Genomic DNA, 21753 nt, shown 5'->3' on the forward strand with positions numbered 1-21753 from the left:
AGATGAAAAGAATAAAAAAGATATTGAAAAAGATCTCCTCATTAAACTTATGGTTGCCATGGAAGAAATTATCAATCTAAAAAAGGACACTAAAGAACTTGAGAAGAAAGCACTAGCTAGTGACCGAGACCAGCAAAAAGTTGTTAATCAATAGAAAGAAATTAAAAGACAATTTGATTCAGACTATGAAGACCTCTTAATTCTAACTGTGGAGACAACAAAATTCAAATTGCAAAAACATAAAAACTTGAACATTTGGTGCATGACTATTTGGAATCTATTTGGAAGCATTGAAATGGAGCATCACACTAAACCAATTCTTAAAACGCTGCATGATAGGGGGAGCAATTTGACAAGGATAGGGGGAAAGAAGAATATTGCCATCAATGACAAAAGGGAAATTATTGATCTAGATTGCCATTGATGTCAATATGGCAATATTTTAGATACTAAATAATGATGTAAAGCCAAGCAAACCAAATCTATGAAACAACAAGAACAAAAAAGAGGAACACATCAATAAAAATTCATATCAAGTGTTATCAGAGAAACTAAAAAAAACAATGTTATATCAATGAAAGAGCATAAACAGTGACAACAACTTTATTACATGTCACATTAAAATCATGCTATTGTGATAGCATTGCAAATCCGCTACACCATTGTAATATAACTCAATATAATATCACATCCATCGCATAATATCACATCCATCGCATAATCGCAAAAATTTATTATGTATCACCACCGCAAATCCGCCGATTGTGATATGTGTATTACAAAGCCGATAGCTCCATTAAAATACTCCTTAAAGAAATATAACAAGTTTTAAAAGGGATGTCACAATGGAACTGCCGATTGTGATGGCGGTTCCTATATCCAACTCTATAGGAAAGTAATTGCGCCTAGACGTGCGCAGCAGATAGCCATATAACAAGCGCGCGGTAATGATTAGAGAAGAAAAAAAAAAAGATCCGCGGTGTTATATGGTTATCTCCAGCGCATGTCAGGCGCAATTACTTTCACTTTCCTATGGAGTTGGATATAGGAACTGCCGATTGGGATATACAATGCAAACTCGATGGCACCACTATAATAAAACTCAATAATATCACGCCCGTCTCATCAAGATTCATATCACGTCCACCTTGACAAGAGTGATATCGCAAGTTGTATAAGGGTTGACATGGCCAAAAGATTCATATCACGTCCACCTTGACAAGAGTGATATCGCAAGTTGTATAAGGGTTGACATGGCCAAAATGTTGATTGTGATATATTATGTGGACCCGATAACTCCATTAGAATACACCTTTATGAAGTATCACGTCCCAGCGTCGTAAGACATGCAAAACATAAAAGACTCAACGTTGGAACGTCGATTGAGATAAGACCTGTGGACCCAATGCATCATCGATTGCAATAAGAAGTGTGAACCCGATAAATTAAAACCTTAAACTCTATATATAAAATAAAAACACTTACAAGCATCATCCCTTCCTACAATATTTATGTTTGATTTTTATGTACATTATAAGTTAAAACCTAATAAAAGCACTTACAAGCATCATCTCTTCCTGCAATATTTATGTTTGAAATGTTTATAAGAATTAAATAAATATCAACCCATTTATCAAGATTGTAATCCAAAAGATTAAAAAAATCCAAGGTTATACAACAACAAAATGTATTTAGCATAAATTAAAACCTTAAACTCTATATATAAAGTAAAAACACTTACAAGCACCATCCCTTCCTACAATATTTATGTTTGATGTCTAAAATGCTTATAAAAATTAAATATTTTGAAAACTTTTTAATATTACAATAGTTGTTTTACTATAACATCAACTTCATTGAAAAGTAATAAATCATACTGTCTTACAAAACAAAAAAACAAAACTTATAAAATGTACACACTTGTAATCATAGATTAAAGCACATCTCACATTTGAATATGCAATTATAGACTAACACTTGAATATGCAAGGCACACTCTAATCATCGCGCATTGAGAGCTAATGGTGAATACCTTTTCCAACCTTAACATTAATAGATAGATTGTAATTACATTATAGCAAATAGATTCGTTCACTTGCCCCATCACAAAACTTCGCAATATCTTTTTAATTTATAATATACTATTGCCAGAGCTTTGCCAACCACGGTAAAATCCAGAAACTCCATGGCCTACCAATATACAAATATCCATTAACGAACTTTATAGTGATAATAATCTACCAACAGTTTGGTAGAGGGCAGAGCAATCATCCAGTTGGTTGACTGAATGATAATGCAACTCTAACAAATACATCAACCCATTTCTACTTCTTCATGCCAATTCTATTTAACATTAATTTCTAATTACAGTTCAGTCAATTCAAATATCAGATTTGCTTGCAGTTAGACATGTAACCGCCCTACCTCATTTCTTGGCCTTCTTTGCAGCAGGGGCCGCTGTCTTCGGCTTCAGAGAAGCTGCCCTCTTAACAGCCTTGGCGGGGGCAAGCTTCTTGGGCTTCGGTAGAGCCACCTTCTTCACAGCCTTGGCAGGAGCAACCCTCTTGGCTGGAACTGCCTTCTTCACAGGCGCCGGCTTTTTAACAGGCGCTGCTGGCTTCTCTACCTTCTTAGGGATCGTTGCAGGCTTCGGCTTGGAGACTTTGGGAGCCTTGGCTGCTTTGGCGAGGGTTTTGGAGGGCTTCAAACCCTTCTTGGGCCCAGGGGTTGCCATGGGCTTAGCTGCGAGCTTCTTGACAGGGGCTTTAGCCTTTACAGGCTTGGCCGCCTTCGGCTTCACAGGCTTCCTCAGTTCCTCCGAAAGCTTGAAGGAGTTCTTGACCTTGGTGAGCTTGCCGGATTTGGCAAGATTTCTCAGCTGAACTGCTAGCAGCTTCTTGAAATTGGCAGGGAGTTGGGACTGGTACTTGCTGCCAATATAGGCTGCTATGGCATACTGGCTAGACCCGGTTCTCTCCTTCAAAGAAGTAATCGCCTCCGTGCTCATCTGAAAGAAAAAAGGGAAATTGAAATCCCTGCGTTCAAAATCTAATGTGAGAAAAACATTTCAGCGGCCAAGAATTGAAACCTGCAAATATGTGGGATGAGAAGGTGGTAGTTTCGATCCCTTGGAAACCCTCGGCTTCTTTTCTTTGACAGCATTGATGACTACAGGCTTTGCAGTTGTCTGAGCTGAAGCCATTGTTAATACCATCAAATTGCTCAAGAACTACAATAAAAATGATACCAAAAAACAAGAAAACAAGATCTTCACAGACACTATCGAGAGACAAAACCGTTCGAACTTCGGATGATAGAAATTGGATTGTTATTGCTGGTCATATAGAGGGGAAGGCGTAGGTTACTGGAGATGCTCACCGCTCCCTGAGCGGGCGGCACGTCTACGGCTCATTTTTCCGCCATGCAGTTGATCTGACGGTCGTGAGTGGGCCGGCCATCCTCCCACGGATCGAGTTTTAAAAGAGGAATTTGCTGTCGGCCTTTGAAATTCTCTGCAAGAAATCTCACGGTGCTCGACGAAATCTTACAACTTTTTGTGTTAAATAATGATTTAAAATTTTATTAAAAATAAATCTTATTAACTTTTCCTGGGGTGCTTGAAACATATATACCTTACCTAAACGAGGTGGTCAACGTTCCTTTAGACTGAGAAGCATACAAGTAAATTCAGTGGTTTCTTTTCCGATTAAAAATATATTTTTTTACTTTATGGAATTATCTTTGAACTTAGTTTTATGTATACAAATATTTTTAGTTAATTAAATTTATTTTCTAAATAATAATAAAATATAAATTAATTAGATTATTTCGATTATTGAACCGTTAAATTGATATTCAAATATTATTATAATGGCTTTAAATTTTATTGCTACATAATTTTGAGCTTCAAACGAATATTTTACTTTACAAATAATATAAAAAAATCATAAAATACATTTTCTCTTCATCTTTTTCATCTAATGCTACATAATTTTGAGCTTCACAGAATATCTTACTTTACAAATATTATAAAAAATCATAAAATGCATTTTCTCTATCCCTTTCTTGATACCTCTTTTACCTTTAAATTTTTCTCAAAAGTATTATCAATGTTATTTTTGTTATTTCTTCTTTCGTTTTAAAGATACAAAATCTTTAGCATTTCTTTATATCTAATATTCATTTAAAATGTATCATTAATATTATGAGATTGGTGAATAAAATTTCCATAATTTTTTTTTTAATAAAATATATGTTATTTATATTTTTCTATTTAAATTGAATTTTTACCAATAAAATGTTAAATTTTTAATGAAAAAAGTTTATATATATAGATATCTAAGCTCAAAATATTTCAACAAATTATATTTACAATGTTCTAGTTTGAGCTTAAAAAGTTTCATTAGATTGTATTTACAATGAGTGTGTGCTTTTAGCAATGTATTTTTTCTAATCACTTACATCATCCTCCTTAATAGATTGTGTGTTTGGAGATTATGATTGGATGAAAAGATCTACTAGGTTTTCAAATGCATGAGATTTAGGGTTATGCTAGGTGAAGAGTAACAATGTCAAAGGAGACAAAAGGACGTGTAATTTGGATTATTAGGATGACTCGAGGGCCAACAAATATGGACCAATTTGTCATATTACACACCTAGAGACATGTTAAATTCTCAAAGGTCATATTGCTTGGGGTTGCAACCATGAGACATGTCAAATTCTCAAAGGTCATTTTGCTTAGGGTTGCAACCATTGGAGGACTTGGACATTGTGGCCATCATAGGTGAAACAGAAAAATATTTAGCTTACCATGTATGAGGGTTCATGCTCCATAGAGGGATGAGGTGATGGGACTAGATGATGTTACTCATGAGGTTCTTTAATGCAAGGTAAGTATATCACTTATGATGTATGTCAAATTAGATATGGATGATCCTTGTACTTTAATCCATGTGATAAGAAAGGACATGGGGTTAATTTGGTCTCACAATGGCATTGAAACTACTTTTCCTCTAGTCAATACATGCAAAGATTTCAAAACCCTCTCTTATAGCGAAACTGCAATAAATTAAGTTTTAATTAAGCTTAGGCTTATTGGATAATTATTGGAACTCATACATTTGAGTGAACCCTCAAACCCCATTTTAGAGTGTTTAGGATCATAGAACCTGGAGGGAATGAGGAACCATAAGCAACATGGAGATTATGATTGGATGGAAAGATCTACTAGGTTTTCATATGCATGAGATTTAGGGTTATGCAAGGTGAAAAGCAACAGTGTCAAAGGAGACAAAAGGACAACAAATATATAATTTGGATTATTAGGATGACTTGAGGGCCAACAAATATGGACCAATTTGTCATATTACACACCTAGATACATGTCAGGTTCTCAAAGGTCATATGGCTTAGGGTTGCAACCATTGGAGGACTTGGACACTATGGCCATCATAGGTGAAATGGAAAAATATTTAGCTTACCAATGTATGAGGGTTCATGCTCCATAGAGGGATGAGGTGATGGGATTGGATGATGTTACTCATGAGGTTCTTTAATGCAAGGTAACTATATCACTTATGATGCATGTCAAATTAGATATGGATGATCCTTCTACTTTAATCCATGGGATAAGAAAGGATGTAGGGTTAATTCAACCTCATAATGGCATTGAAACTACTTTTCCTCTAGTCAATACATGCAAAGATTTCAAAACCCTCTCTTAGCGAAACTGCAAGAAATTAAGTTTTAATTAAGCTTAGGCTTATTGGATAATTATAGGAACTCATACAATTGAGTGAGCCCTCAAACCCCATTTTAAAGTGTTTAGGATCATAGACCTGGAGGGAATGAGGAAACATAAGCAACATAAATGTGTTAAAAAATTGCAAGATCCTATCAACCTAAAATTGGGAAGAAAGTTTGGGCTCAATGAAATTACAAATTCTTGTGGGATTTGGCACTCATAAATTAATTTCGAGGTAGAAGGATGAGCATTGAATTGCTAGAAGTATGAACTAAATACAACTTTGAGCCTAATTTCAATTACAATCCTCAACCATGACCCAACAAAAGGGTGGATGGTTTGGGTCTTCAAGATTATTGGAGAGGTTGATAAAATTCTTTATCAACAATGGAAGTGGGGTTCACAACTAATTTTTCTAAAAAATGAGCATATACACTTCAATGCTTGATCTACTCAAGTGGATACCCTCCCAACTTGGGTCAGCCTCTAAGGGTCCTTCGAGTTCTATGTTCAAAGGAAGTGTTTGAGGAAACAAGGAATGACCACAACATCTTTTATACAGTTTGTTTGTCTTTTCACAACTCAAGGTATTTTGGATTGGCTTGTATACATGTAGCTCTATAGATGAGTAAGGCATTGGAAATGACTATGACAACAAAAAATTGTGTAAACTTATTTAATCTGACCTTAAACTATGAAAGTACACCTTTTAGGTGTGGTGTCGGTGATGTCATAGTTATAGGCACCTAGTCACTAATTGTATATATCCAACTTATATAAATATGTGGGCTTAGGAGTAGTCGAGAGATATGGAGGAGGGAAAACAAGGAATAGTCCAAAACTCAAGTACAAAGGAGAATTTGTGAGATAAGATGACTTCTGGATGTCCTTCCAATTGTGCCACCTCTCATTCATATACCTAGTATAAAGGATCCCCAGTTAGATGAGAAATCCCTAAAATGGTCCTTTACAAACTTGAGTATAGCACTAAATACTTTGAAGACATTTTACGATTAACCTTCTTTGGAACCCTCAAAATATAATCTCACCACTAGGAGCAAAGGTACTCTTGAATTCCCAAGTAATGTTGTCAGAGTTTAGGATTCACTGAAGATAGAGGTCAAAAAGCACATTAAAGGGGAAGGAAGTCTTATAAGTCACTAGCCCAAAAACAAGCAATTTTAAAAATCAAATGTGAGAAACAATTGTCATTAATAGGGGCTCTTAGAGAAAATCCTGCCCAATGAGGGTTTTAAATGATTTATTTTGTCATAAATTGCTAAGGGTTGGCCAAATCCTCAAAAAAATTGTCTCTAAAGAGACTACAAGAGATAACAAACCCATCTATCATCTTATTGCAAGAAATTATCATTTGTGGGGAGAAAATCACTCGAGAAATTTAAAAAATGATAGGTAGTTGGGAATCCAATTATTGATGCCACTGCAAGGTCATGGGAGCAAGGGGGACTCTTATGTGGAAGAAATGTTCATTTACCCTTACTAACTCAAGATATTTTACAACAAGTATGGTGGCATCCCTCTTCTCTCTAGATATGATAAAAGATACTGCTAGTTTGAATGTTTATGGACCTTATATGAATAGAGTGGAGTATTGGGATAATTTCTTCAAAATGGATTGTGCACAAACTAGTTTATATGTGATGGGGTGAGGCTTAAATTTTACTCTAGGAGATGTAGAAGTGTACTAGATGTACAAGTGGATTGCCTTTATGGTTATTTTGTAAAAAGGTTGGTAGAAGTAGGATTGTTCGATATTGAACTTACCAAATTGACTCCATCCTAAGGAGCAAGAGATTGTGAGAGGCTCATATTAAAAAGAGATGTGATTTCTTCTTTATTTTTGAAGCATTACATGATGGTGTCATTTAGGTTAAACTATTGATCTCCTTAGGGACAAAGTCTAACCATAATATAGTAATTTTAGAAGTAGCTTGGCCTACACAAGAGAAACAAGGCAATCATGTTAAATTGAACATAAAATTCTTGAAAGAGGAGGAGTTTGTAAAAAATGTCAAAGTTGTATACAAACCTTATGTTAGAAACTTAATAGAATCTTCTCCCATATAATTTCGCTAGAACTTGAAAGAAGGAAAAAAGGTAGTTGCACAAAAGAGACAAAAAGTTAAAAGATGATAGAACTCTTAAGGAAGTGGAAGATGCCTTGGCACCACATTATAATAGTGAGAGTTTTAGTTATATGATTGAGGAATATAAACATGAGGTAATGATACTAGAAGACAAAATATGACATATCCTTATGTGTTTACTTTTGTTCCATGTTGGTTGTAGAGTTCCTCTTTAACCAAGGATACTTAGGGAGGAAATTTGGGCTTATAGTAAAAAACAATCTAGAAGGCATTGGTATTTCTCTTTCCTATGAATTTTTATTCCCCTCTATCTAAGGCTACTTGATTATGTTCCTATTCTCCCCTAGCATATAGAAGCTACTACCTCTACATTGCATCATTTCCTCAGATTTTCTATCCTAGAAGAATTTCAACTTTAAAGATGATAAGAGGGAATAAGACCAAAGACCAAGATAAGGAAAAAAAATGTCTAGTAGAAGGTGCAAAACCAACACCAAAAACTTCCCTCCCTAGGAAGCTCCTTGCTACATCACTAGAGTTGAGAAGGAATCCTAAATATGTTGAAAATAGCAACAAGAAATGATAAAAATAGAAGTGCTAAAAATAGCACTGCTATAAATAGTAGTTCGGTACCAATGTTGGACATAGCAACAAGGAATGAAAAATGGAAGTGCTAAAAATAACATTGTTATAAATAGTATTTCGGGATGGATTCCAATTTTAGTTAGTCCGTGAACTAAAATTTAGAAGTAAAATTTGAATTTGATTAGTTGTTGTTTGTAAAATAATTAATTAATTCATCTTGAGTTAATTAGTTGGAGAAAATCAAACATGAAGTCTATGTGAAGATATGCAACAATTTCTCCATTGATTGAGGAAGTTATCCCTTGATTAAAGGAGATCATGATGAGTTGTACTATGAGTTGTAATTAGTTAGTTCTCCATTGATTGAGGAAGTTATTCCTTGATTAAAGGAGATCATGATGAGTTGTAATTAGTTAGCTTAGTTATCTGAGTTAGGTCCAGTTAGATTAGTTCAAATAGTTTGTTGAACTAATTGTGAGTTCAATTAGTTAATGCTTGCATGCATGTAACTGTTGCTCCCTAGATAACTTAATATTCTCTCATAAATAACTCATGCATGTCAGTTCAGTCAGAGACCTAGTTGAGATCAGAGGATGGACAATGTACTATCAGTTGGAGGATTCTTCCTATATAGGAAACTCATTCATGCAGAAGGAATTATCTCCTTCAGGATTGCGCAGTTACTTTTGAGTTTAATGTGTTGTGTGAGAGGTAAATTCACACAAGTGGCAACATTGGACCCTAGGAGAAACTGCACAAGGAAATAGGAGGCTTGGAGGGCATAGGAGAAGGTTTGTGAGAAGCCTTTGACTGTCTATGCGCAACAGAGGGATTGTACTGAGCGTAGGATAGCTTGTGAGCTAATGCTTTGTGTAATCCAAACATATTTCCACTTGTATGATAATATAGAGATCGGGGTTTTAGGCTGAGGCTTTCCACATAGTATTCTTCTGTGTTCGTGTGTGATTGCTTTGTCATTCTCTGTTATATGTTTTCTAATTGATCTTGCTCATAATCGATTAAGCTTCCGCAAGTTTGTTGTAGAAGTAGATCTAGTATTTTGCTTTAGTATATTGCATAATCTGTTGATCTACAGTGAGAAATTATACAAAATACCGACTAGGTATTTTCACACTAAGGTCCATGCTCAAATTAAAGTGGAAATATACCAAACAAAAACATCAACCAAGGAGAAAATAAAAAGAATATCTAATGAACAAATTGATGAAATTTTTGAAGGATGGATTCCAAATCCAAGATTCTTTAGAACTAGGGATACCAATATTTTTAGGCTTACTTAATCGTATTAGATGAACAACGATTTTATTAATGGAGTAAAGGGGCCCACAACAACAAGTCAAACTTCACAAACTTGAATTAATGGACATAAAAAATTCAAGGAAATATTTAAAATAGTATATAGTGTTAACATTGAAGTTTCATCACCTCATATAATGGCCATTGACACAATTGAGACCAAGGAAGAGTATCCAAGCTCAATTCCTAATCAATCTAATCATATCCTCATCCAAGAAAGTCCTTTGCCTCTTCCTAGATATTAAAAGGGGACTATCGAAATGCAAATAATCCAACTAGAAAAAACATTGCTTTTCCTAATGTTTAATATGGGACTACCACTCCCCGGATGCGGGTGATTAATTGTCCAAAGGACATACAGGCGACGTATCACATGGGCAAGTGTCAGCCCACATATGCCACGAGTCAGGTCGCAGGGAAAGGGAGATGGGCCTACACAAATTCTTTAATGCGGCCATTACTGCGCTCATCCATCGTCTCGCACGCCGTGTCCTGCCGCTCCTTAAACGCTCTTTGCATAACAACTTCAATGCATTCCACTGTCGAGTTTTTGCTTCCAGTTCTGGGCATTTCTCTGAATCACTCTGCAGGGGTTCATAGACCGGTTAATGTGCAGAGTTTGTATGGTTATTGGGAAGTTCCGTTATTACCCAGCTCAGAGCAAGCAAAAATGTCGCGCGAAAGAGTCAGGTTGCTGAGCAGAAGAGGGGGCTCCGGTGGTCGTGCAGTCTCGCAGCGATCTTCAGACACTCTGGAACCTGAGCGGCGCAGTCCACCGGCTACGAGGAGCGGAAGAGGAAGGGGTCGTGGAAGATCTGGAGATGCAGTATGTGAACATGCTGCTCACCATACTGCGCGGTATCGTTTCCCTTGCTCGCTCGATAATGCTACTTTCATTATTTCAGTCACTATCGAAAAGCGTGAAGACAACAGAAATTTGGGAGCGGCCCAAGCTGAAGCAACTGCAGAACAATGGACTGTAAATCTGGAGGATCACTTGAGCCCTGTCATGGAGAATGCTTCGACGCTGAATCCGGCCAACCCCGTTGGCCCAGGTGCGTCCGTGCGTGGCGATCCCACCGGCTCGGTGGCTTCTCATTCGGACTCGGAGGACTCTCTACGGTATGGGTGTTTGGTTGTCAAGGAGGCCTATACTACAGATGATGACTAACCTAGCATAATTCTGTGTGTCTTCGTTGCTATGATTTTGGCTCAGGTTCCTGCTTGTCAATGTGTCGTTACTACATACACCAATTGTTTATGTCTGTCTCAGGGCATGGTCTGTCCATGTTTCTGTCCGTGTCAGGGCGCTGTTTGGCAAATGTAATGGTTTTGTTACTGTTCAAAATTGTAATGTGTCGTAGAAGAAGTTTACACACAGCTGAAGATTCCAACTGCACTGATCTTATGTGTTTTTTTGTAAAATGCCATCAACAGGCTGAACTTTCAAGGCCAAGGCCTTGCTGTAACTTTTTGTATCAATAATAGCAGTAGTCATATTGAGAAAAAAAAAATATGGGACTACCACTCTTTCATCTAATTTATTTGTTATGTTAAAATGCTTCTAAGAGACACAATTATATCTCTATATATTATTGACTATAGATTGATAAGAATGCACAAAGTTGATTGTTAGAAATCCTTTTTACTAATTGCGGTGATAGACATTCCTCAAAGAAAAACACATCACCCACGGGGGCTTCATTGCGGACGCAATACCATAGCACGTGGGTTCATATTGGGGGATATATAATGAGGGGAAATTGACATAATATATTGGGGGATATATAGGGGGTAAAAGGTTTTTATATTGACAGGTATAAAAAATGGAGCTCAAAGTTAATGAAAAAATATAAAGGGGTATAAAAAATGTTAATGAAGAAATGGATACCTACAATATCTAGTAAAAGTAGGGGTTTTTTAAATCGGGGAGGTGTATTGGGTTTATATTGGTAGGGGGTTAAATAATATGATTTTTAGAAGTATTTTCCAATATGTACTCAAATTAAGGGTATTGTTTAATATTCCATAATCGCACATGATATGTCAAAGGTTCATTAAGTGAAGCCTCCGTGACATCACCCCCTAGCGCTATTCTATGCACATACTTTTCCAATGTATTAAGGATCACGTCAATTGAAGTTCGTATGTAAAAGTTACGCCATTGAGCAGTTGACCTTCCTATTTTGACCACCATGATTTTAAAGGATGCCATGTCAGCCCCAATTATTCAAGTAAGAGGGGATAAAAACGGGATCATGATGAAGAAGACTCTGGAAGAGTTAAAATTGTAACTCTAGTTAAGAGTTGAAGGAGTTAAACTTAATCATTATTAGGTTATTTTGTTGTGTTATAACTGCGACCACTAAGAGAAAAAGGGGTTCAATTGTATTCGAGTGCATTTTGCTCCATAAATGAACAAATTAGTTAAGAGTGGATAAAGAGAGAGAAAAATGAGAGGTTTTGTGTACTATAGTAGCCCATGGGACACATTTCTCACTCCTTTGTACTTGCATCCATTTCCATTCAAAGAAAGAGAGAGCAGAGTAGCTTCACCTTCCAACTAGATTTTCTCCTAAAAGGGTTTCCTAGATTATATCATATGTTATTATGGTTGTGAGTGATTGTATTTTTGTTTGTTATTTATTTTCTACATTTAATATATTTCATGCATGAAGACAATAATTTAATCAATCTTAAAGTCTAAAGAAATAACCCTCATAGTAAAGATTTCATATTTAAAGTATAATTATATTTGATTTGTTGTGATGAATTGTCTAGTGGAATATCCACAACAATTTACACATAATACTGGTATTAAAGCAAGTTTGTTTGGGTATTTTGTGTGAAGTTGTAGGAGCTCTAGATCAACTTAAGTAGAAATTTGTAAAACCCCATCCATGACCAACGAATAATTTTATATCCCTTGAGATTTGGTAAAGGAGCAGTTCTCAAGGGTGGAAGAATAGGCCATAGACATCAGTTATAACATGAATCTCCTTATTTTGAATTTAATGAACAAGTTGGGAGTCAAAGAAGACAAAGGCTCCAACTCATAGGTCAGATCAAAGGGGAAAATGAGGGATGGAGAAGAACCAAAGAGGGAGTCTATGAAAGAACTCAAAAAGGAACAACCAATTTTGGGTGCCATGAACCATTCAGAGTCCCTGTTCAAAATGGAAATGTAGGTCAACATCAAGCAATATTAAGGTGAGATTGATGCTTTAAAGTTAAAGCATGGGTTGCAACAGTGAGAGGTTTATTTGGATGGCTAAAATTAAAGGGTCATGCCTTAATGTGGTGGGAAATCCACATAGAAACCCTAAGGTTAGAGGGAGATCCTCTAGTGACTAAGTGGGGGGATTTCAAAACCCTCATAAAGTCATAGTTTTACTTGATCGGATATGTAGAGGACCAGTGGATCCAATGGAATTACTTCTGGAAAAGACAGGGGCAAAGTGTACAGGAGTACACCATAACATTTAGAAAGATGGTCATAATGTTGGGTATCTCCCCAAAGAACCCATATGCACTTATAAAGTATCTAAGGTGTCTACATAGCCATTTATGGAAGAAAGTTATGATGTTCAAACCAAAAAATGGTGGATGAGGCTTTTGTATTGACATGATACCTAGAGAACATGGGTAAGAAGAAAGGGAAATCAAGTGGGTCAAAGCAGAAAGAGCACCAAGAATCTTCCAAGGAGGGGAAGAGAAAGTGGAAAGATGGAAAAGACAAAGACAATAATGACAACACACCAATGCAAAGATTCCAGAGGACAAGTTTTGGAAGTTGCATCTAGATCTTAACCTGAAGAACTAAAAGAAAGATGCCTAGAAGAAAAATATTATGGCCATGAAGGGAAATCAAGTGGGTCAAAGCAGAAAGAGCACTAGGAATCTTCCAAGGAGGGGAAGAGGAAGTGGAAAGCTGGAAAAGACAAAGACAACAATGGCAACACACCAATGGAAAGATTCCAGTAACCATTGAAACCACTATAACATTGATGGTCACACAGAGGATAAGTGTTGGAAGAGCTCAACCCGAAGAATTAAAAGAAAGATGCCTAGAAGAAAAATATTATGGCCACGAATATGAGTAATTACGTGGAAATAAACTCAGACATTGATGAGAAGATTGTTGAACATTAGTGAAAAATGGGGTGAATCTAAGTACCCTTTAGTAATAGGAAGAGGAGGAAATGACCAAATTCTTCCATATAAAGATATAGGTCAAGAAGGAAAAAATTGATGCTATATTTGAATCAGGATCTTAGGTGAATATCATATCAACAAATCTAGTCAAGAAACTAGGTTTGGAGATTCATGACCATCCTAGCCCATATCCATTGGGATGGGCCAACAAGTAGGTAGAGATAAAGGTAACCAAACAATGCAGAATCAAAATTTCTATCAATGTTGACTTTTTGATGAGATAGAACTGGATGTAGTTCCACTTTATGTATGTGGAGTTATGTTTGGGAGTCCCTATATGTACATGTGATATGCAATCTTCATGCAAAGAGTGAAATGGTATTTCCTCATCAAGGGAAAAAAATCCTTCATTAATAATGTGGACAAGGGAAAGACAAAGATCTCATTCGTAAGTTCCAAAAAATATTGAACTTGTTGGGTGTGTAATGACTGGAGGGTATTAAACAAAATTGCACTCAAGAATAGTTACCCCCTACCTAAGATAGATTATTTGTTGGATCAATTTCAACAAGCCAAATACTTCACCAAGCTAGACTTAAAGTTGGGATGTTACTATGTTCAGGTCAGAGAAGAAGATACTTGGAAGATCACCTTTGAAACCAGGCAAGGTTTGTATGAGTTGTTAATCATGTTATTTGGCCTATAAAATTAACCAATTACATTTATGAGACTAATAAATGATATATTGCACCCTTTTATAGATGCATGTGTTACTGTGTATTTGATGATATATCGGTATATAATTGTTGGCTTATAGGGTCCTGACCCAGGTTCGGAAGAGTTATTTAGCCAAACAAAACCCGCGCTACCGGCCCTTTCGGCAACAGTCCATGGAGCGTAGACTGAAGTCTCACCCAAGGTAGTAGGGGGGTGCTAGAACCAGGTTTCCGCACTGTGGGAGTGTCTTGGAGAGGATTTTAACTGTCCGCGAATTGTATCGCAACCTTGCACCCTTTCGTTTCGCGTAGATCAGATGTTTTATTATATTACTTATACCATTAATAAAGTTCATATCTACTTCTTTTAATATTTAAGCAATCATCTCAACCAATAATAATAGTGTGTGTGTTCATTCAACATATACATTTGCAGAACCCAATCATGAACATAACAAATAGATCTTAAACCATGCATAAACCAGAAAAATAACATAACTGCAATTTTCCATAATCACTTATCTTTATTAATATGTTTAGTCCAGTACATTCCACTTTCGCCCTGCGCACACAGTTGCAGACTCTACTAGGCCTCTGCGCACAAAGCTGCGGAGCCTCTGTCTCCTATCACCACACCAGACTCGGACTTACAGACTCATAGCTATATTCGCTTCTTCAAACCCATAACACATCAGATCTAACAAAAGCTACATTCTACCTTAGAGCCTCGCTCTATTTATACCTTCCCCTGGTCCGCGGACCAAGGGTAGGCCGACTCACTCCCTATTTCTTTACATTATTTTTCAGGCAGACAACCCTTTGACTCGACCCATTACATTTCACGCTTCGCGTTTTTTTTTGGAATTTTACCACATCTTTCCCCTAAACTACGGACTCTATGCCCCAAACCGTTACGCGGGGCCTCCGCTACCCAACAGGCCCCCAACACAATCATCTTGACTCGTCGCGAGTCACTCGTCAGTACGACACAACGCTCTGCCATCGCTTCGCGATCCACCATCCCTCTGAGTGACGCTCTACGTATTGGTGTTCCTTCTTGATCTCCTGAAACACTTCTGCAAACTCCTGCTTCATTTTCTTTACTACCTTGCGCAACCAATGATTCTCATTCTACTCTACTCGGTTAACACAGAGCACCCCCTCATAGGATTTTGGCTCAAGCTAGGGTGCCCCATACAGGAACTCTTCGTGCCATAGCAGCCAAACTCTTCGCGCCATAGCAGCCAATCTCCAATCTCTGATCTGCTACTGCTTGTGTTGCATTTTTCCAAGAACGATGCTGCTGTCTGCGAAATCCCAATCTTCAAGGTATTGTGGAGGCGAACTTGTAACTGCAATTCCACCTTTTGTCTCCTTATTCCCGGTCTTTTCCTTTTCATTCATGGGTCGTTGGCCAGTCCGTGGGCTAGGAAACGACATCTGGACCAGTTCTGCTTCGTGTCTATGAGTCGCTGGTTCCTCCCCTACCATCGACACGGCACTTCCCAGAGGGTCCTGCATCTTTATTGGCCATATAACGACCCCCGGGCTGACCCCCTCGGCTTCAATGATCAACACCCCCATAAAAATAGACAAGCAAGATAACTTACTCTCTTCACAACCGCAGCTCGTTCGGTGGATGCTCCCTTGTAATTTATACGCGATTCGAAATTCAAATTTAGTCATTCCCTCCATTTATGGCACTGTATTTCTGCATCGGTGAGGGATCATTCCAAATCCGGCTCGTACCGGGTAACTTAATTGTCTGTTGCCCAGTCCTTTTCGCCTTAGCTCAGATATCTTGTCATGAACAGTGACAGCTGTTGTCACTTCCTCGTTTTGCCTCGCAGCCTCGCATCTCATTCTGCGCAACCGCGAACCTTGTACCATATTGATCCTACGCACACCCTTGGTAACGTGAAGCTTCCTTGCAAACTTCTTTATCGTCCTGTGCTCTCTTCCAACTGCCCGGAGCGGTGAGACTATACATCGGGCAGTTAGTCAGGTGGTCGGCCCACTCATGTAGAGCTTTAGGCTACTGCCATTTACTCTACCCGAGAAGGGTTCTCCATTCAGCTTGGCCAACTGGACCGCACCTCCATCAGTTACTTCCTTGACAACATAGGGTCCCAACCAATGCATTTGAAGCTTTCCAGGAAATTTGTCAAACTTGTTGTCGTAGAGTAACACTAAGTCATTCTTTTTGAATGTGTGCATCTTTATGTGACGATCATGACACGCCTTCTCCCGTGCTTCTGTACCTGCTGATGAAACCTTCCCAGTAATCGTTCCTCCTCCGTACCAATGTTCACTTGTTTTGTTTTCAGCAACACAGTGATGTCGGGGTCCTCGATTGCTGGTCCACGAACCTCGCGACTCCCCTCAGTTTCCGGAATATTGATGTTCCTAGGGTCATCCTCATCATCTTCTACCTACACATTGTAACATTCCAAGGCCTGGCTTAATTGTTGCGCCCATTCCGGCTGCGCTACTTCTTCTAATTTTGGTGGATTTCTAAAAATGGCGTCTTTGACTGCTTTCAGCGCATCATCAACCGTATCCATCCATTCATCTTGGAACATGAATGTTTTCAAGAATCCTTCGTGCAAAATATCCCACTCGCCAGTACCATGTCGCAGCTCTGTTTCAATATACCAATTTCTTGGGATAACATCCAAGGTATGATAGAATAAATGTACCCACTCCGGCTCGGGCTCTTCCCCATAGGCTTTGGTCCATCTTGTAAGGTGCATGTGCGGGTCATCACGTCCATCGTACTTCATGGTCAGTCTTAGTTCCGGTTTCCCAAACCTGATCTGCATCATTCTTCTGTAGTTGCGCCAGTCTTCAAAGGTTCCTTCATGTGTTCCCCACCAACGCGCAGGCGTCGCGTGCAATACCCATTTTAATGCGTCGAACCACTGGTGCTCTGGTACAGTGTTCTCGAACTTGGTCAGGAATATGCCGACCTCTGTCAGCCCATCATACTTCGGTAGCTCGTGATCTTGGGCTTTTACACAATACAGTGACTACGTCATCATGTTGCAGTTTAGTGTGGTTACGTTGCTCAACCGGTTACGCCACCGTTCATCTTCTTAGTCTGAGTCTGGATCTGCGTGTTCCTCCATCATCCTTCCTTCCATGGTAAAATTTACCCAATCCTGCCCTGGCATGGTTATCTTGTAGATGTGATCTAAGTCTATATTCCGTTTGCGAGCAGGTTCCGTGCAGCGCGCTCCTTCTTCTGGGTCGAGCGAAATGACTACGCGTAGGGACTTCTTTTCAAAGACCATCTCCCTTTCCTTTAAATTGATGACTGCATTCATATCTGTGGCCCGGTCGACCCCTAATAATGCAGGATAAGAGCTACGACCATCCATGACTTCTATTACTTCAAAGTCTGTTTGTGTGCTAGTGCCGACTATATCTACTGATATTCCTTTTAGTGTTCCCATGCGCAAAATCATTTGTTTGTTCGCCATCCGTAATTGAATCGGCGACCACTGTAATGCAGGTCTGCCCATGCATTCCCATGTCTGCCTAGGTAGGATGTTTTCATCCGACCCTAAATCCAGAATGATCTGGTCCATCTCATAATCGCCAATCCGCGCCGTTAACTGCATTTCTTTACCAGTACGCAACACCTGCTTCCCCAGTTTCCTGATTACGCGAGGTTCACCCAACCCTACGCATCTATTCATCAGCTCCTGCAAGCCTTTAACCGCCTTACTGTTGAGTAGCAACTTCATACATGTCTCTAAAAAGGTAGTTAGCATCAAGGAAACTATTTCCGATTCAGGTGAGTCCCTACTACCTGGGGTAGAGACCTCCATGAAGCTCTCCCTAACTACCAGTCTTGTTTCCTCGCTGACACCAACGTCTTCCTTGGTTAGGCTTCCCTTATCCTCTCCTGTGGTCGTGCCACTACTGCGCATAAGGTTTACACGGGCATCTTCTTCGCATGGCTCGGATCTCATCATTTGGACATTCTGCGTCGGTGTTGGTTGGGCTGCCCTTTTCTCGTGTATCTGCGCTATCAGCGTGGGGCAATCTACCATTTCATGATCGAACTATTTACAATATGGGCATGAAAATCTTGTAGGGTTAGCACAATCTCGCGCGTAGTGCCCTGGTCCTCCACAATTATAACAAATCAGCTGGCTGCATCCCCTGCCTGGGCCCATGCCTCCCCGTCCTCGTTCGCGTCCTTGGAACCCACCGCGCGCTATCGTCGTGGATAAATCCTGTCCTTGTGCCTCAGTCTGCATCCTGTAGGCGGGTGTTTGATCCATCAATAATTCATAGCTATGGCAGTCTCGCTCATCATGCCCTACCGATCTACAAAACTTACAAAATAGTTGCTGGGGGGGGGGGGGTCTGGGTGAATTTTGGCAGCAAGTGACAGTTGTCCGTGGTGTGCTTTCCTCCCACCTGACAGATCGCACACCAGAGCGAGGGCGCCACGCTTGGCCCTACCGATGCCTCTGGTCGCAATGGCATTGGTCCCCCCACGATCAAGTAGTTCATAAACACCGGACAATGATCTTTGTCGTGACCCTGACCTTTACACTTGATACACCATACTTCTTCGTGCGCTTTTGATCTAGGTTCCTTTTCCTGTTTCAAATTCTGCATCTCTAGACATAGATTTTGGATCTGCGCGTGGACCTTCTGAACTCTGAACCTATGGTCTTGTATTGGCATCTCATGCAACCTCATCGTTGTTTCTAGTGCCTTAGCTTGGGTCGGGACCTTCTGTTGCGATAGCGCTGTCCTGAGGTGTGGTGTGAAAGACGCCACAAACCATGCGCAGTGCTGTGCGTCCGTCAGCGTCATGTTAGCTTCCTGGATCGTACTCTTCAGTATCTGATCCAGATCCCATGGGGTTTCACCCAATAGCATCACGATCTCCTTGAATCCGATGATCGACTGTGTTTCTGATTTCGGTCGACTGAATTCTTTGTTTAATGCATCCTGAATCATTGTTATTCTCGCATTCAGATTATCGCTAGAATGTTTTATATACCATGTCAGTACCCGATCCTACAACGCGCTTACCAAAGTGTATTTTTTAACATTGCCGTCTGTAACTCTGTGCACTTCCCATACTACCTTCACTACAAACCAAAATTGTTCTGGATTTTCACTTCCTACTCCCTTGAACACCGGTAACTTGATCGTGTTTGCCATGTTATCTTCTGATCTAGTCAATCTTCACTCCTTTTCTTCGCAGTGTCCTTTTATTCCACCACCAGACAACCCTCAGGCAGATTCTGGTCCCAGCAACAGAACCATTTGTTGGCTTATAGGGGCCTAACCCAAGGTCGGAAGAGTTATTTAGCCAAACAAAACCTGCGCTACCGGCCCTTTCGGCAACAGTTTGCAGAGTGTGGACTGAAGTCTTATTAGGGTCCCACCCTAACCCCCTTATTTATGTCATGGGATCACGTCATAGTCAAGAGTCAATAAAGCCCATATTAATATTTGTAAGTGGTTAACCCGCAATTAATGACGGGACCACAGTTAGTTGCAAATGGGTCGTAGTATTAGATAGATGGTATTAATAAAACCCACGGTAATGGCCCGTGGTATTGCATGTATGAGTCATATTTAAAGGATAGAGACTCCCTGCGAGGAGTATCGTGTCTTATTTTGTAATCGAGCTCTGCTCTATTGGAGGTTGCCCCCTCGAAGAGGCAAGTGAACATTACTCTCTGAATAATAAAATCATTGCTATTCTGTGTTCTGGGTATCTTTTCTTCGCATATTCTGTATTGGGTATCATTTTGCAGGTTAAGAGCATAACAAGTGGTATCAGAGCACTTTCCAGGGCCGGTGGGATCTCCAATTCTTAGCAATTTTTTTTTTTGGCTAGAGACGTGTTCCGGCGTCTTTAAACCACGGGATCTGTCGTTGAGCGCATAAACCTGCGGATTTGGGGAGGCATGCACGCAGGAAATACAAGAGGTGGTCACGTCTGTTGGACTCCCTTGTAACCCCTGTGGGTACCCCTTCGAGTAGTAGCGCATTAGACAGAACCGCGCACGGACTGTCTTCCACGTACCCTCTGGGTATATCGGAAGCCCCTAGGCTCCCTTGAAACCTCGCCATAGATAAACCGTCGGCCGTCTTGTGGCTACAGTACACCGAGAACAGCACTCGGAGAGATTACTCGCCCGTACGATAGGGTAGTCGGGTTGTACGGCTAAGGGTACGGTCGATCCTCCTTAGTTAGAGCCCTGAAACATTGGGCCGAGTACTACTGCCAGACCCTTATGTATATTGCGATCTGTAGCACCTGACACTCCTCAAGACCATAGTTCCCTTTTCTATCGGGGGATCGCACATCATCTATTCCAGATCCGCTGGTGCAACGGGGTGCAGCAGCAGCCGACATCAGTCCCGCAGTCTCGAGTTCGCAGATCAGTCATTCAGATCTATTAGAGCCAGCTGATCCGCAGCAGCAGTTTGTTCCGCCGCCCAGAGCTATCCGATCTGCCATTCAGATCTCTCAGATCCACCAGATCGGAGTTGTTGTGAAGGGTTCCTACACCGAGGTATAATTTTCGCAGGACTTTTGGCCGCATTGACATTTTGAGGATTTGGCGACTGCAGTATTGATCAGGAAGGAGTAAAACTCCGTTAGGAGTTTTCAAAAAAAAAAAAAGTCTGAGATCTTCCAGGGCGCTTATTGGTGATCTAGCCCATCAGAATCAAGACGACGAGCTGAGCACGGTGGTACCATTCGATTATTAGTGCAAATTTTTAGGCGGTCCCAATTTTTCATCAGGTTGGTGTATGGTAGAAACTAGAGCTCAAGCAATGGCCAATGACAGAATGGACAAACTTGAAGAAATCGTCCAATCCATCAATAAGCAGCTTACCGGACTAAGTCTCTAGGTCCAACAATTACTCTCGAAGGGCAAGGAGCAAGCCCATGAGGAGGAGTATAATGACAATGAATACAATGAGTGTGAGTCTAGCCACTCTCCTCACATCTGGCACACCCATCCACCACCCAGTCAACGACGTCCCAAGTTGGATATGCACAAATTTGACGGTTCTCACCCGTTCGCATGGATAGCACAAATGGAGCAGTATTTCAAACTGAATCATATCTTAGATG

At 39.7% G+C, this 21753-nt stretch overlaps 1 protein-coding gene across 2 annotated transcripts in view; it reads right to left on the reverse strand.

Annotated features, from left to right (window-relative positions):
- Positions 1-2014: 2014 nt before the first annotated feature.
- The window catches only part of LOC149227173 (histone H1-like), a 41765-nt gene continuing 22026 nt past the window's right edge, over positions 2015-21753 (reverse strand). Inside the window, exons 1-2 of one of the 2 annotated variants that reach the window (XM_089375448.1) lie at positions 3089-3314; positions 2016-3007 (exon numbers count right to left, since the gene is read on the reverse strand). In XM_089375448.1, coding sequence (XP_089231574.1) covers positions 2426-3007; positions 3089-3214 — 708 coding nt within the window. In that variant the 5' untranslated portion in view covers positions 3215-3314 and the 3' untranslated portion in view covers positions 2016-2425. Of the gene's footprint in view, positions 3008-3088; positions 3315-21753 lie in introns of those variants that run through there. The other variant, XM_089375449.1, reaches the window with a different exon arrangement.

Source organism: Pinus tabuliformis, chromosome J (assembly GCF_031772625.1).
Source record: "Pinus tabuliformis cultivar Carrire ecotype Pingquan chromosome J, CPIR1, whole genome shotgun sequence".
Taxonomy (NCBI): domain Eukaryota; kingdom Viridiplantae; phylum Streptophyta; class Pinopsida; order Pinales; family Pinaceae; genus Pinus; species Pinus tabuliformis.